Here is a 15974-nt window from a genome sequence, read left to right as displayed (position 1 = left end):
TCTGCTTAGTTCATGTGATTTATTTAGAGTTCTTATCATCTATAATGATACAATGTGGCAGGCTTTTAAAATTTTTAATTGCTGATTTCTTTGCTCATTTCATGAGTGATTAGAGTGGAAATCCATCCACAACCACTCACAGTTAATGCACATTAGTGGCTACGACATTGGAACAAAAATCAGGACTGCCTTAGTAATGTGTTTTCCCACTTCTGAAATTGGAGTATGGGTACTCTGTTACCATGGATATTTACTATTTAAATGTGCTGAAAGGTTTAAAATGCTGTCTTATTTTTGTGGGACCTCATAATGATAAGTAGTAAATTGTCAAACAGGATAATTACAAATTATATGTTAAGATTAATGTAAAGTGAAAACCATTTACTATAGTTTAAAAATTCATATTACCTCCATTGTGAATAAAAATTGCATGTTTAAATCTTTCTTTTAACATTAGTTATTTCAGTTGCTTCTAAAATAAATATAAATGTTTCATAGATTCTCTAGGAAGAGAAATACTAACTTCTTGATAAAGCAAGATTTGAACCTTAGAATGAAGCAGATCTTAACATTTGCGGTAGCATCAGTGCATTTTGCTTTGCTGATTGTTTGCTTTGCTTGCAGTCCTTTCTTTATTAAAGATATATTTGACTAGTCTTAGAGTTTGAAAAATTATTTCTATTGTTGGGCAGGAGAGTTTAGAAAATTTGAAGAGTAATTCAGCTGTCACACTTGAAACCTAGAGGTACAACCTGAAATTGCATATCAGCTGTTACAGAAATGAGCTTACTCATAAAATTCTGCTGCATCCTTCAGAAAATATGGCAGAACTTTGATTTAATTCTCCTTATGTGTCACAATTACTGATTATAATATATATATATACCAAATATTATCCCTGAAAAATATAGGATAGGACTCATTAAACATTTTTATTCTGAAATATATTATCAGATATGAAATGAAACATTGCTGGTCTAATAAATATACAGGAGCCCATGCAATTAATTCTGCTGTACAACTGCTACTCTAATCCCATATGTACAGCTGAGCACATGACATTTCCACTTGGATGACCTTATTATTTAATTCTAACCTGTTATTTGATGCTGAATCCTTGGTCAATGATACCACTTCCAATTATAGTGTTTCCATGGAAAAAAATAAATTCTGTTTTGTGATATGTCTTAGAACATAGTAAAAAATGACTATTATCAGTTCAAAGGATATTTGTGCTTTTCCCATTATTACCACAGACTCTCAATATCCCAAATTTAGTTCTTCTCTCATTTCAAACTGCATCCAAGGCAAGACTGCCTGGCATAGTTGAAAGCACTGGACTTGTGTCAACTTTGAATTCTGCCACTAGTTGTATGCTCCTTCCTGGACATTATTTTTCCTTATTTTTAAGAGGGTGTTGGACTAGAAGATCTGTAAGATTGCTTTACTTCTCTTCCTGTAACTATTGAAACCTTTAAGTATTTCACTGTGGGTAGGTTGGATGATCTTGAAATGTTACCGGTTTTCTTCTAGTCTGAACATCTGACTTCTTATTCATGGCTCAGTTATCAAGCAGTTTTGTTTTTCATTAAAAATGTTTCCTATTTGTTCCCATTTTTCTTTGTTTTTGCTTTAGTCCAGGCCTTGATCATAAGAAGAGCATCCTATTTCCAAACTTTTCTCACTGTTTTGTCCACATAGTACTTATTAACTAATCTTACCTAATGACCAGTTTCATCACATGACTTCTACATGTCATTTGACATCTTCTGATTCTTATTTTCAGCTTTCAAATCCCTGACATTGATTTTAATTATATTGTTTTTCATCTCATCTTTTATATTTTCATCTGTGATTTCACTAAATTAGTCTCTTAACCTGAAATGCCATTTCCTTTTCCCCTTCTGTCATTCTGAAACACCACCTTGTGAAACTCAACCTAGTCACTTTAACAACATATAGTATTCCCTGAGTATTGGTGCTACCTTAAACTACAATAAGAGATGGAAGAAGTTTTTAAAACTATATCTCTTTATTGAATATCATCTATGTATCTAAGGCATGTTATCTAATTTAAAACTCTCAATTATCCATTAAGATCAATGGCATTAACCACATTTTACTGAGGATTACAACTCGGAGAAGTGTACTAAGTTACATAAGACAATACCTCTCATGAGCAGTGGAGTTAGGATTTCAACTCTGGAATCTTTTTACTTTTCTCAGGGAAAAAATGGATAAAGCACATTTAATTACCTTTTTATGCCTCATCACCTTCCTCCCCAACAAACACATAAACAGAACTAAAGATACAAATTTAAGTGCTTAGCATATAGTCTGGCACCTAGCAGATATTCTCTGAAGATTTAGATCAGAAATTTTTTAAATTTTGAAAGGATAGGTATTTTGAGATTTTTTTTCTGTTTTCTTTGTCAAAGGAACTTGAAATATGGGAGACCTTTAATTTTGATAAGGAGGGGCCCATTTTTTTGAAGACTTCAAAGAGATCTCTAATGTAATGTGATTTTAAAAAATTATTTTTAGTTGTAGATGGGCACAGTCACCTTTATTTATATTTGCATGGTGCTGAGGATCGAACCCAGTGCCTCAACACCTGCTAAGTGAGCACTCTACCTCTGAGACACAACCCCAGCCCTAATGTTGTGGTTTGAAGTTTGAAATCAATGAAAAAATAGCAGAGTATTTTCTTTTTTGCCAGTAAAGTTGGGAAAAGAGATGATCTTCATGTGTGCATTCAGCAATCATCCTTTGATAGCACTGACTTGATAACATTAGGGATGAGAGTCAACAATTCAAGCGGTGTTAGTTAATGAGATTTTACAAGAAGTCATACAAATTGTTGGAAGTTACTTATATACTACTTTTGGATTAATAAATGATTGTCATAGTGAAAATATGGTTTTTAAGCTTAGTAGCTACTGCCAGGCATGGTGGTACACACTTGTAATCCCAGCAGCTTGGGAGGCTAAGGCAGGAAGATCTCGAGTTCAAAGCCAGCCTCAGAAAAAGCGAGGCACTAAGCAACTCAGTGAGACCCTGTCTCTAAATAAAATACAAAATAGGACTGGGGATGTGGCTCAGTGGTCCAGTGCCCCTGAGTTCAATCCCTTGTACCAAAAAAAAAAAAAAAAAAAAAAAGACTAGTAGCTACTTATGGGGATAATTTCATTCTAAATATCATGATTATAGTGATTGATCCCATTTTTGTGGCCTCACTCTTCTATATAATTTACTCCGCAATGCCTGCCTTTAAAACCCTCACAACTCTCCCAAACTTCAATCCTTAAGTCTCAACCCACTGCTAGGTATTTCTATCAATGATGTATCATCTCAGACCTAGCATTCATCCTGTGCTAAATTGTATAATTATATGTGGATGTTATTGGATTACCTTCCCAAGTAGAGTATAACATTTTAGTTTAAGGACCAAGACTTAACACTCCTTTGAATCTCCTGTACTTGTTATATTGTTGTGTGTATAATGGGAGTTCAAATACATGATTGTGACAGTTTTTGTGACTAAAGTAGCTCTTCTCTGGGTAACTTCAAAAACCGAGAAATCACCCAGAATTCAGGTATAGTTGCAAACGCTATAGAACAACAAATATGTGCTGTTTTGTACCTTGTAAACATGACAGCAACATCTTTGAAAATTGTTATGTGCTACTTCAGCAGAAGATGATTTCTTCTTTGATGTGTATGTTAAATACATTTATTTAAATCCATTCTAACCTTTAGAGGTGAGGGATATGCTTATCACCTAGATTGTGGTGTCCAAATGCATGGAATTGTATACATTAAATATGCATAGTTTTGTTTTTAAATGTACATCAATAAAGATATAAAGATTAAATCCCCTCTTTCTTTTAACAGGCAGTATAAAATTATGGTATGTATTTTTGCTGTTTGTCTCACTTTAGGCTGGTTTGATTTTCTGTGTGTTAGGCTTGTTTTTATTTCTCCTTTGTCTACACTTTGTCTTCTATTTTTCTTTCTTTAGTACTTCTGGTCTTTAAAGTGTCTTGCTTCATGCCAATAGCATATTTTGAATTTTTAAAATTTTCTTGAGGTTGTTAATATGGACTTGAGGACAAGAACCATGATTTATTTGTCTTTTTGTTGACAATATGTCTAGCAGTGTCTGGCAAAATGCCAATTAGTGACAGAACACTCAGGTCTCCCAATAGTGAAGATCAGTACTTCTTATTTATTGCTGTGTGGGCCCCAGCAACAATGGCCCTCTAAATTAAAAACCTTTAGTGATTGGGGGGGCGGGTACCAGGGATTGAACCCGGGGCATTTAAATATTGAACTATATCCCCAGCCCTTTTTATTATTTTTTTTTTTATTTTGTGACAGGTTCTCACTTAAGTTGTTTAGGGCCTTGCCAAATTGCTGAGGTTGGCTTTGAACTTGAGATCCTCCTGCCTCAGCCTCCCAAGTCGCTGGGATTACAGGTTGCACTACCACCCCTGGCTCCTTAGTGATGATTAACTCTTAAGGTAGCACTTTAACAAGTTTTGACTATGATTTTAACCTTTTGGAAAACATCTTTTATTGAGTAAGTGAATATATGTAAAGAGAATACTGATTATGCTGCCCTGTATAAAATAGGTGTACATCTGAATTTATGTTCTCTGATTGGTGTATTTGTATGTTAAAGTACATTTTAATCAATGTATGAAATTTGTGATATTCAAAATATGTTTTTAAAAATCTTGCTTTCCCTATCTCCTGCCTTCTTTGTTTTTATAAAGTTACCAGGGAGTGACATTGCCAGTGGAAGTGATGTACTTTCAGATGTCATACCCAGTATTCCAAGTTCACCTTGCCTGCTTCCTAAAAAGAAAAACAAGCACCGGAATTTGGATGAACTTCCTTGGAGTGCAATGACAAATGATGAACAGGTAAAAATGTTGACTTGCTTAATTGAAAGCCTATGTGTGGAGAATATGTGAAGCCCATTTTCTTACCTATTTAAAGCCACTTGGTAAATATGGATTGCTTAGTGAATCTGAATTTGAGATTTGACTGTTTTTTGGGCACCAAATGTAATACATAAGATATAGTATAATACATAGGATACAAATATAATGCATAAGATACATTATAATTGGTATAATGAAGGACCAGAGGTTTTAGCATTGATATTGTTTATTGTAATTTTTCATCATATAGGTGGAATATATTGAGTATCTCAGCCGTAAAGTCAGTACTGAGATGGGCCTTCGGGAGCAACTTGATATTATTAAAATCATTGATCCTTCTGCTCAAATCTCCCCTACAGACAGTGAGTTTATCATTGAACTTAACTGTCTCACAGATGAAAAGCTGAAGCAGGTATGTAAATACAGATTATATGCCTATTCAAAATGCCACCATCTTATAAAATATAGAATCGAATAATCATGCATATATACATAGAGAAATTACTGTTGTGATTTGTTGTATTAAAAAAAATGATGATGGGGGGACTAGGGTTGTAGCTCAGTGGTAGATCACTTGCCTAGTGCCTGTGAGGCACTGAGTTCAATCCTCAGCACCACATAAAAGTAAATAAAAAAACAAAGGTCTTAAAAAAATGATGATGGGACTAGGGATATAGCTCAGTGGTAGAGCACTTGCTTGCCTAGCATATGAAGGACTTGGGTTCATTCCTAGCACCACAGAGAAAAGAAGAAGAAAATAAAAGAAGAAATTATGGTAATATTGAAGAACATATGCTTTTTAAAGGTTTTATGTGCTTTTCTGGTCAATGTGGATCTAGAACCTGCAGTTCAGTTGTAGAGGATTTGAAACAATTTTACCATATAAGAGGTAGTTGAGCTAAAGTATAGATTTATTCAAACTCAGTTTACAAAAGATGAATTGACAGAATCAAAGTACTAATTAAGAAGCTCTATACTTTACATTAGCTGAGTGAGGGCTTTGAGTAGACTCATGGAGTAATTGACTAGGGTGAAATCTGATGAATATTCCCTCTGCTGTTCTGAAATGTACATTTCTGGTATCTTCTAACTATAGTATTTGTTGCTCCCTTTTTCTCTAGTATATGGGTAAATGAATACTTAGTATTTTTATGTTCTACTTTTGGTTTGTTTTGCATTTATCATCTCTGAAAATTTTATGTCATTTCAGTTTTTCTCTCAATAAACATAGAATATGATTTTCTACATTCCAGTCCATTTTTCTTTATTATGCTAAATTTATGCCTTGCATTTGAAGACAGATACCATTGGCCCATTGCTGAAGTATAGGAATAAATACCGTAATCATGGATACAATCATTAAGTCATCTTAAGTGGAGACTTTTACAAATGATTAATCACATATAGTGTGCTTTGTTTTGATTTCTTTTAGCCTTCCAGTCACTGATTATATATTTATGTTCTGAAAGTCTATGTCCATAATACGTTTTCTTTTTTTTTTTTTTTTTTTTTTTTTTTTTTAACGGTACTGGGGATCGAACTCAGGGCCTTGTGCTTTTGAGGCAAGCACTCTACCAGCTGAGCTACCTCCCCAGCCCCCATAATACGTTTTGTAGAGTTTCGAACATGGTAAATTTTTTTGGTAATTGTTTTAAATTTAGAGATTGCCATTGCTCTTCTGTTCTACCTTATTTATACATTTGTAACACTTTTGACAGTTTTTTGGATTAAGGACAATGTGGTTTTTTTCCTCCAGCATGTTGACAGTCAACCATCATGGTATAACACTAACCAAGTTTTCACCCTAATGTCTCAAGGTCAGAAACTATATCAAGGAGCATAGCCCTCGCCAGCGGCCTGCAAGAGAGGCCTGGAAGAGAAGCAACTTTAGTTGTGCAAGCACTAGTGGAGTGAGCGGTGCCAGTGCCAGCGCCAGCAGCAGCAGTGCCAGCATGGTCAGTTCTGCAAGCAGCAGTGGGTCCAGTGTTGGAAACTCTGCTTCAAACTCCAGTGCCAACATGAGTCGAGCACACAGTGACAGCAACCTGTCTGCAAGTGCAGCAGAGCGGATTCGGGATTCAAAAGTAAAATGTCTAATCAATACAAAACTTTACCTTTCAATATTAACAATAGTCCTTCTTCATTTAAACTTCTTGAACAGTGAAATTTGTCTATCTAGATGCCTGTGGGTTTTGGTTTTAAGCTTGTTCGCAGGATGCTCTGCTGTCAAACAGAGCACTTGAGGCTGAGTGCTTTGAAGTACTCTTTTGACCCACAATCATTTGCATTCAATTTTATCTGATTTTTGTGTCTGTCTTAAGTAAGATATTAATGGAAAATACTGAGTAATTCTCAAGATTGCAATATTGACTGCAACTCACTACTGAGCGAATCTCACTATGTTGCTGATGTTGCTGTCTATTAGCTCCTAAAAATGTTGTGTGTCTTTTGTGTATGTAAAGTGTTTTCTTGATGTTTTAACCTTGAATGTTCTTTCTTAGCTAATTTAAAAACATAATGATGCCTTCTGTAATTTCTGTCTACTCTTTTCCCAGTGAAAAAAATTCTGTATAATATTGTTGGGTACTTTAAAAAAACAGAAGGTATAAGTGTTTGTGGAATGGTTCTGTGACTTAACAGGAGTGTTTGGTTTCTTGCAGTGGTACAGTCTAGAACCAATTTAAAGATGAAAAGAGAATCTCTTTAACTCTTTGGGAACTCAGTGGTGACTTAAAGATGCACACTGATTTCTTTCCTGGTTCTTAACAAAGTAGCAGAAACATAGCCAGCTTTGTTGGTTGCCAGGGGATTTCTCTTGATATGTGGCCATTCCTTTTTGGCATTAGTTCCCCATTATTGAAGATTGGAGAATTCACTGGGGTTCTAATGGGCTTTTAAGATGATATTTGCCTAATATAAAAAGGCATGATTCTTTCCCAGCCATTATAAAAATTGCTAGTGCTTTTGGGTGAAAGGCTCCTTAAAAGCATAAGTAGTAGAGATTTGTACAATGTTTTCTACATTCTGGACTCATTATTGTTCCCTAGTATTAATTTTGTTTTCATTATGCATTGACACCAGTTATCTTAATTTGATTAAAAAAAGTAAGTGTCTGGTTATCCATAGCTAGCCCAAGTGATGAAGTATCAGCCCTTCCTAGTTAGAAGAGTTGCTGCTCAAATGCCATAAAAATAGAATCTTAAAGAATCATTTTCAAATCTAGGCCAGTGGCTCACTGATTAACATAGGAATCATACTACAGAGGAATTTGAACATCTCTTAAAATTTGGAAAAGTGAATATTAGTCAATAAAAAACACTTTGGGGTGGATATGCCAAGATGAAACCTTACTGATCTAGAGCTTTTTACTTTGACAGAAACGATCTAAGCAGCGGAAGTTACAGCAGAAGGCCTTCCGCAAGAGGCAGCTGAAGGAGCAGAGGCAGGCCCGGAAGGAGAGGCTCAGTGGGCTCTTCCTTAATGAAGAAGTGTTGTCCTTGAAAGTGACTGAGGAAGACCATGAAGCAGATGTTGATGTTTTGATGTAATAAGGATGAATTTATCAGCATTCTTTCTAAGCATTATTCTGTCCTTATTGGTTTACATGCATCTTGACCAAAATTTTGGTTAGGGCTGTGCTGATATACCATTAGTAACTTAGGCCAGTGATTCTCAGAGGGTGGTCCCAGGACCTGCTTTAGCATCACCTGAGGAATTGTTAAGATTGCTTAATACTGAGTCCCACTCCAGACCCAGTGAGTCAAAAACCCTCGGAGAGTAGTCCCGCATTGTGTTTCAACCAGTGCTAGGGCTACTCTGATGCACATTCTAATTTAAGAACCACTGGTTTAAGCAAATGTTTTGACTATTTAAACTTTATGGTAGTTACGTGGGTTTTTTCCAAGACTAGTACTTTTTAGGATATTTTACTTCACGGTACTGCTGAAAAGTAGTTTGTTATGTACTTGTGTATAGATCATAATTCAGTCCCCCTCCCCTTTTTGTGGTGCTTGGGATTGAACCCAGGGCCTCACGCATGCCAGGCAAGTGCTCTACCACTGAGCCATATCCCTAGCCCCTCAGTTCCCTTCTTAATGTTAAGATTTCTTAGTTTACTTTTTCTAAAGGGCCATAGCATAATTCTCAATTTCTTGTGGGAATCTTTCTTGAGGTGGGAGTGGGGTAGGGTAGGGGTGTGTGTAGAGTGTGGATTGCTGTTTACTATAGTGCCTTCATTAGATTTAGTTCTATTTGTTTTCACTCATTGTTAACTCAAAGGTGTAAACAGGCCCTAATCTTTTTCCAGTTAGATTTTTTGTTTTTGTTTTTCCCTTTACATAAAATTGAAATCTTTCTGCAAATGATAACTACTGAGGATATATTGTTAGTAGTAGCCAAATTTTAGACTCAATGCTATGTTGATTCGTATGCAAATAGAGAAAGCAATTAAACAAAGCAACTGATTCTGTTTTCCCATTGCTTTCTGAAATTTTGGGCTGCAAAATTGTTTCAAAGATAGAAAATCTCTCTCCTCTCACTCTCTTTCCCCTTCTCATTCTCTGTTTCTCAAGTTCTTTTTGTAGATCATTGTTCATCCAGCACAGCTCTAATTTTTAAATATTTGGTATAAAAGCTTCAGGCATGTGAACAGGTTAATGTTCAAAATTAACTGATGACAGGCTTTAGAGTTCTGCTAAATTTCTCTATAAATTGCTTTAAGTATACAGATCAGTGAGTTACAGAAAACACCTAGCTTGTTGGTTATTAATAGAACTCTAAATTTAAATGTGAAATCATGGAGATTCTTTAAATGTTTTCACAGAGAATTTATTGTGAATTTAGAAATAGAGTGATTCCTTTTCTTCTAACACATGTCTTTGAGTGTGCACATGGGTTAAAGAAGATGGAAATTAATACTACTGACAATCAAGCTGCTTTTCAACTTTCATAATTTTCTTTTTATAGTGAATAACATTTAGGAGGTAATCCTGATTCTGTAGGAAGAATCATAACCAATATTTTTTTAAACTCCAGAGTCCAGAGGTTAATAGAATTTCTACTTCTTTTTAACATTAGCTCATTTAAAAAGATCAAATTAAATTCTTAATTCTCAGTTGTTACAAGGCTTAAACTTTGCTGTAATCACTTATTTTGAAATTTTGATTTATTTTGATTCCTTGTAAGTTAAAGAATTGAAACTGAGGAAAAAATTAATACATTGCAGTTTTTCAAGGTCTGTAATTTAGTAGTAGTGACCTTTTGAAGACCACAGCTAAAGTCAGAATGTAAAAGTTTACTACAATAAAAGCATATGTGTGTCTTTCTGACTTTCCTCTTACTCCCTCTTTGGTGCCCCTACCCAGCTTAGAGGACTCAGAGAGCTGGAGAAAGACCCCAGACTACTTGGAAGAAGATGGAAAGGGTCAACCTCATTATTTTCCCTTCCAAGTATAGGAAGAGTAAAGGGAGAGAAGAGCAAATACATCTGAATTCTCTACCTGCTCTTAGCAAAAACAAAATCCCACAAAATTATTGCCTGCTCTTTACCTATTGTTTAAGGAAAAGAGGCCACATTGTGAGACTGTAGAGCAGCATTTAGCTGCCACATACTTGGAAACTGTTTACTTCATGTGGTAACCTGTAAAAGAAAATCCCAGTGGTCACTAAAAGAAATTCCTGAACGGGGTCATGATGTAGTTTTAAGACCCATTCCTCTATTCTCCCAACAATCACATAGTTTTATTAGCTTAGATTTAACTTAAGTCACTATTAAAAAAATTTACCAAAGTGCCACAAAGCGAATTTTTAAAGTTTGTAAAGTTTTGATTGTTTGTAGAAATGTGTCATAAAATTTTGTGTAAATCTGGATGCACTATCTTTACAGTACTATAAATTAGAGCCAGCCCATAAAGTTGATTTGGAAGAGAATGAAAATATTTCTTTCAGTTAAAAGAAAAAAAAGTAAACAACTTGAACTTGCCTGTAATCTAAGAGGAAGATTGCCGGGTCTTTCTCTATCCCTCTAAAAAAGAAGCCAGCACAAAAAGATATGCTTTTTATCTGTTTTAATGCCGCATGTGGCTAATTAACGTTTGAATGATCTCTTTCTTGGAATAAGTAAATATTTATTCAATCTGTTATCTCTCTGAGTTCAATTTAAAAGAAATACAACTCAGTATTTATCCTTCTTAAATATAAACCCTTAGTAACCAATTAGTACAAATGTAAGACTTGTTTGTCCCAGTGTTGGTTCTCATTTGTACAGAACTGACATTGCTGCAAATAATTTTCCTTTTTAAAAATAAAGCTTGCTAACAGAATACATGATAAAGTTCCCACAGACTTTCCAGAGACCTTTGATTAGAGATCTTGTAATGGTATTTCAGTCCCTACTGCAACTTTTTAAAAGTGTGAAGCTTGAGTTAAATAAAACAGCATGTATTTTTCTACAGTTTTGCAACCAATTAAAGAAAGACAGTGTGCTATAATGTGTAGTGGGGTGCAAAGGGCTAATTCATTCTTTCTCAACAAAAACTTAAAGTAATACTTCTTTTTCATGAGACTTGTCTCATATTTTGTTGAATGGTGACAGTTTAGTTCAGTTTCTCTGACCATTGGGTAAAAGATACTGCAGAATTAATCCCAGAAACTGATTTAATAAAGTTATATCTCTTGATAGATTGGGTAGATGTCTCATTTTATTTAGCTTTTGAAAATGCTAAATCCCCAGAAAACTGAAATTACAAGAAATTATTATATAAAGTTATCCAGATTCTGATGAGCTTTAAAAATTGTAAAAATTTGTCAAATATCTTCATATTTAAGCCAAAAATGTTAGTATATAAACAATATAGAAGTCTTGTTTGTTTTGGGTTCTTCTGTAGACTTTTTGTTCATGGCTTAGTCTTTTAGCCTCATGTGCCTTAAAATGTGGTGAACTCTGTACTTTTTGTCACTATCAGGCTTCTTCAAACTCCAAAAATTATCATGTGATAATTCATTTTATATAATGCCCATGGTATTCGGATATCAGTAAGTAAAACCTTTGAGTTGAACCAATATATAGTGATAGAGTATAAAACAAAACAAAATCCTTCAGATCTTAAATTTCATTTGTGTAACTTGATTTTCTACCCAGTTAGATCATTGAAAACTTTAAAGGTTATCTGAGGTATGACTTAATGTATTCTGTTTTTTTTCCCCTGAGAAAAGTCATAGGCCAGGATACTTTTTTAAACCAGGTAACTTGCAGTTATCTGGAAAGAAAATATTCAAGATATAGGAAAAAAAGCATTTCAAGAGCCAATAGTATATAGCAAGCTGATTCTCTTTTTAACTTGAGGGATTCTTTGAATTCATTTGTGTCATAGTTGGAATACTGCCCTGCCTTTCATCTCTGTGACCAAAATACCTGACAAGGACATCTTAAAGGAGGAAAAGTTTAATTTGGGCCCACAGTTTCAGAGACTCAGTCCATAGTCCATGGACAGCTGGCTACATTACTGAGCCTGAGGTGAGGCAGAACATCATGGCAGAAGGACATGGTGAAGGAAAACTGCTCAACTCATGATAGCTGGAAAGCAGAAGTAGAGCCAGGGACAAAATATAATTCCCTAAGGGCATGCTCTTCAGTGATCTACTTCCTCCAGCCATGCCAGTTACCACCTAGTAATCCATTCAAATTATCAAATCATCAAAATGATTAATCCACTGATGAGGTTATAGCTCTCAAACTAATCTCATTTTACCTCTTAGTGTTTCTTCATTGTCTATCCCATGAGCTTATTGGGGAATAACTCATATCCAAACAACATAATACTTTAACAAATTAACCTTTTTAGCACTTCTATCTTATTTGGCATTGATGGGGGAATACTTCTGTCCATTCTTATTTTGGAACAGTTGATAGTAAAATTCCTAGTTACATTAAATAATTATGTTGACATTGAGTACAATGATATTCAACATGTCTAAATTACAACTAAATTTAATCATGAAAAGATTAAATTTATTTATTAGGAAATAGATTTGTATACATATGTACTGTGGAAACTTCAGATTAGTTTTAAGTCTGATAAATTTTTTTCTTAAAACTGAAATTAGGTTAAGTGGGTAAGTACAATCAGAGATACTTTTGAGCTAAGCACCTCCAAGCATAGTATCTAGAACATACTCCTTAGAATATTTAAGTCTTAATGTTACCAGCCATGTTCTGGGGTCATGTTGTGTTTCTTGGCTTTTGTGTTCTTGCAGGAGAAAATTCCAGGCAAGGCATGAAAAGTCGTAAAAGTATAGCAGAGTTTTTTAGAAAAAAACAAAAAAACAAAAAAACAAAAACACTCTCAAGAGGGAGGAAGAGAGGGGGGTCTCAACTTTTTGACTGATAGTAGGATTGCATCAGATTTTAAGTCCCTACTTCACAGGATCTTACCCTCAGGTACCTTTACTATTGTAATGAAATTAAAATCATATGCTAAAGGTCTGAAGGCAACTCTGGTCACTTTGGTCCACCTAACCAGTTCTAGTTGGAACTTGATTTTTAAAAAAATTTAAACAGATTTCAGAGTGGATGGGCTTTGCTTTTAATTATTCTATCTTCCTCATTCATGGGAATTTTGGTGTGTATAGGGTTACAAAGGCTCCACTTCAGGGTAATTTGTGTTCTTTTAGGCAGGGAGGAGTCTTAATTTGCTCATGCCTGAGAATAACTACAGATAATAGATTGCAACACATCCTATTGCCTTAAGCCAGGGTAGGGCCTGAGTGGCCTTAGGTAAATTGCTTTTTAAAAGAAAGCATGTGGGTAGGCCAACACAGTATGCCCAGTCTATAGAATTATCCCCTTAGCTTAATGTTCCTACTGCTCATGTCTATCTGCTACCTGTCATTATTTCTTTGAAAAGTAAATAACTTATTCCAAAAGGCTTAGAAAGAACTCTGAAAATTCTTGTAATTGGGTATTAAGAGTAAGGAATTTGCATGGTATATTCAAAGACCTGCGTTGACTCACTAAAATTGTATTCTCATTTTTAAAATATTAAAATTATTTTCAGCTCCTCTTCCAATTATTTTTAATTAAGGTTATTAGTGTCTTAACCTAGATCAAATAATGGTAAATTAAATTTTAATTTGACATTCATGAGGAACTCAGAAAAACTGGATTGGTCTGGTTTGGTCTTTGCTGAATTTGTAGTACTTCTTTGTTGTCAAGTTTATTCTGTTACATTTTTGTGGTCAATGGAACCTGTGGAAATCTGTGTTCTTTTTTGTGGTGAGGGATGGAGGTGAAAAAAGGTTGAATTGCTTAATTACGCATATACATTTTGACTATGTAAAGGTAGTTGTACAAGTAATATGTATAAATGACAAGTTAATACTTACTCTTCTGGATTGTTCTAAGGAACAGTGGCCTGAAGCCATGACTTGTTTTGTGGAGCTACTTGCTCTTACAGTAGGCAACCTATTGTAAAATGAAACTTTGGAGTTAGTTTATCTAGCTGAGACTTTTAAAAATGGAGCAGATAATCTCTGTTCCTGTAGTGAATTCATTTAATTTCCTATTTGATATTTCCTAATTTAGATAGAAATATTAGACATTCTAAATCTTTGTGTTGGGAATTAATAGAATTCTTGTCAAAAGATACTAACAATCAACACTATGTAAGACATTTCACAAATGGTTAAGTATTTCAGATTGTTTGAGGAGTTTTTTTGGTGTTTGTTTTTAGTTTCAAAGATTAGTTATGTAGCATCAATATCATAACCAAAGCAAGTAGGAAGTTGACTGGTTTGGAGAATCTTCAAGTAGTCTTAAATACTGTAATGTATCAGTTGTTAACCAGGATTTATTTTTCCTGTATTCCTGCTAAATGTATTAATGCACTTTTGTATATATAACTGTCTTCTGTACATTCTGTACTTACTACAGTGTATATAAAGCCTGTTTTTCCTGAAGCTGTGTGAAAAAATAACAATAGTTCTAACAAGTCATTTCTATTTTGAGTTCCTTCTTGTACTTGAAAGTAATTCAGTAGTTAAGTCTAAATGAGTATGTGTGGTTGTAATTAAAACTGGCTATGTGGCAGAGCTGTCCTTTGAACTGAATATCAGAATGAAAAATGTTTCATTTATTAAGAACTCTTGTAATAATATCATTTTATTGTTTCTTTTGATGTCTGAGTTTTTACAAACCCCACTGCTGGTTACCACTTTATACTTCTGAATCAGTTCCTTTTATGTTCAATCCTAGAACACTGACCAGCAGAAAAAAATTGCTCTTTCTTTTAGCTCTCTGGTTAGAGCCCAGTTTCCCAAATGTCATTGGCAAAATATTTTTTTTTCTGAAGATACTAGATTTCAAGAGAGAAATTAGCATTGTTAATAAGTGAAAATTAGGCCTTATTTTGTCTACAAAAATCATCTGTTTTCCTTATATGTCACTCTAAATCTTTTTACGTTATGATTTTATAAAAGAAATCCCTGTGAACAGTTTTATGTATACAAACAGGAGCAGTTCAGCTTTTCAGCAGCAACTTTATCTCTTGCCACTAGAGGGAGTTCTATGATTGCTCTCTCCTTTGGAAAACGTCCTAGCTGCTTTTCCTTTGTTTTTAATTTCAGAGGTTGGCATAGACCTTATTCTCAAAATTCCTTTTGTGGTATTAAGTACTTTCATTTATTAGTCAAAGGTAAGTTAATTAAGCTTGTTTAATGAAGCCAGTCTTATTCATGCTTTTCTGTATTTTTCAAATTTTAATAAATGTGAGTTAGGTATTAAGTGAAATTTGAGTATGTGTGTTTCTTTTATGTACTTGAGAGCATACTGTCTCTACTGTAGCCACTAGCTGCATGTGGCTATTTATTTATTTATTTATTTTAAATATAGTTTTTAGTTGTAGGTGGACACAATACCTTTATTTTATTTATTTATTTTTATGTGGTGCTAAGGATTGAACCCAGTGCCTCACATATGCTAGGCAAGTGTTGTATTGCTGAGCCACAACCCCAACCCCACATGTGGCTATT

General features: G+C 34.4%; 1 protein-coding gene across 1 annotated transcript in view; it reads left to right on the top strand.

The window, feature by feature from the left end:
• The window catches only part of FAM199X (family with sequence similarity 199, X-linked), a 37841-nt gene extending 22109 nt beyond the window's left edge, over positions 1-15732 (top strand). Inside the window, exons 3-6 of the mRNA XM_079124968.1 lie at positions 4779-4928; positions 5200-5361; positions 6767-7033; positions 8327-15732. Of these exons, the coding sequence (XP_078981094.1) occupies positions 4779-4928; positions 5200-5361; positions 6767-7033; positions 8327-8497 (750 nt within the window). The 3' untranslated portion in view covers positions 8498-15732. The remainder of the gene's footprint in view (positions 1-4778; positions 4929-5199; positions 5362-6766; positions 7034-8326) is intronic.
• Positions 15733-15974: the final 242 nt, after the last annotated feature.

The sequence above is a fragment of the Sciurus vulgaris genome (assembly GCF_902686455.1).
Source record: "Sciurus vulgaris genome assembly, chromosome: X".
Classification (NCBI taxonomy): domain Eukaryota; kingdom Metazoa; phylum Chordata; class Mammalia; order Rodentia; family Sciuridae; genus Sciurus; species Sciurus vulgaris.
The sequence above is the reverse complement of the archived record's forward strand: the minus strand, read 5'-3'. Positions and strand labels throughout refer to the sequence as shown.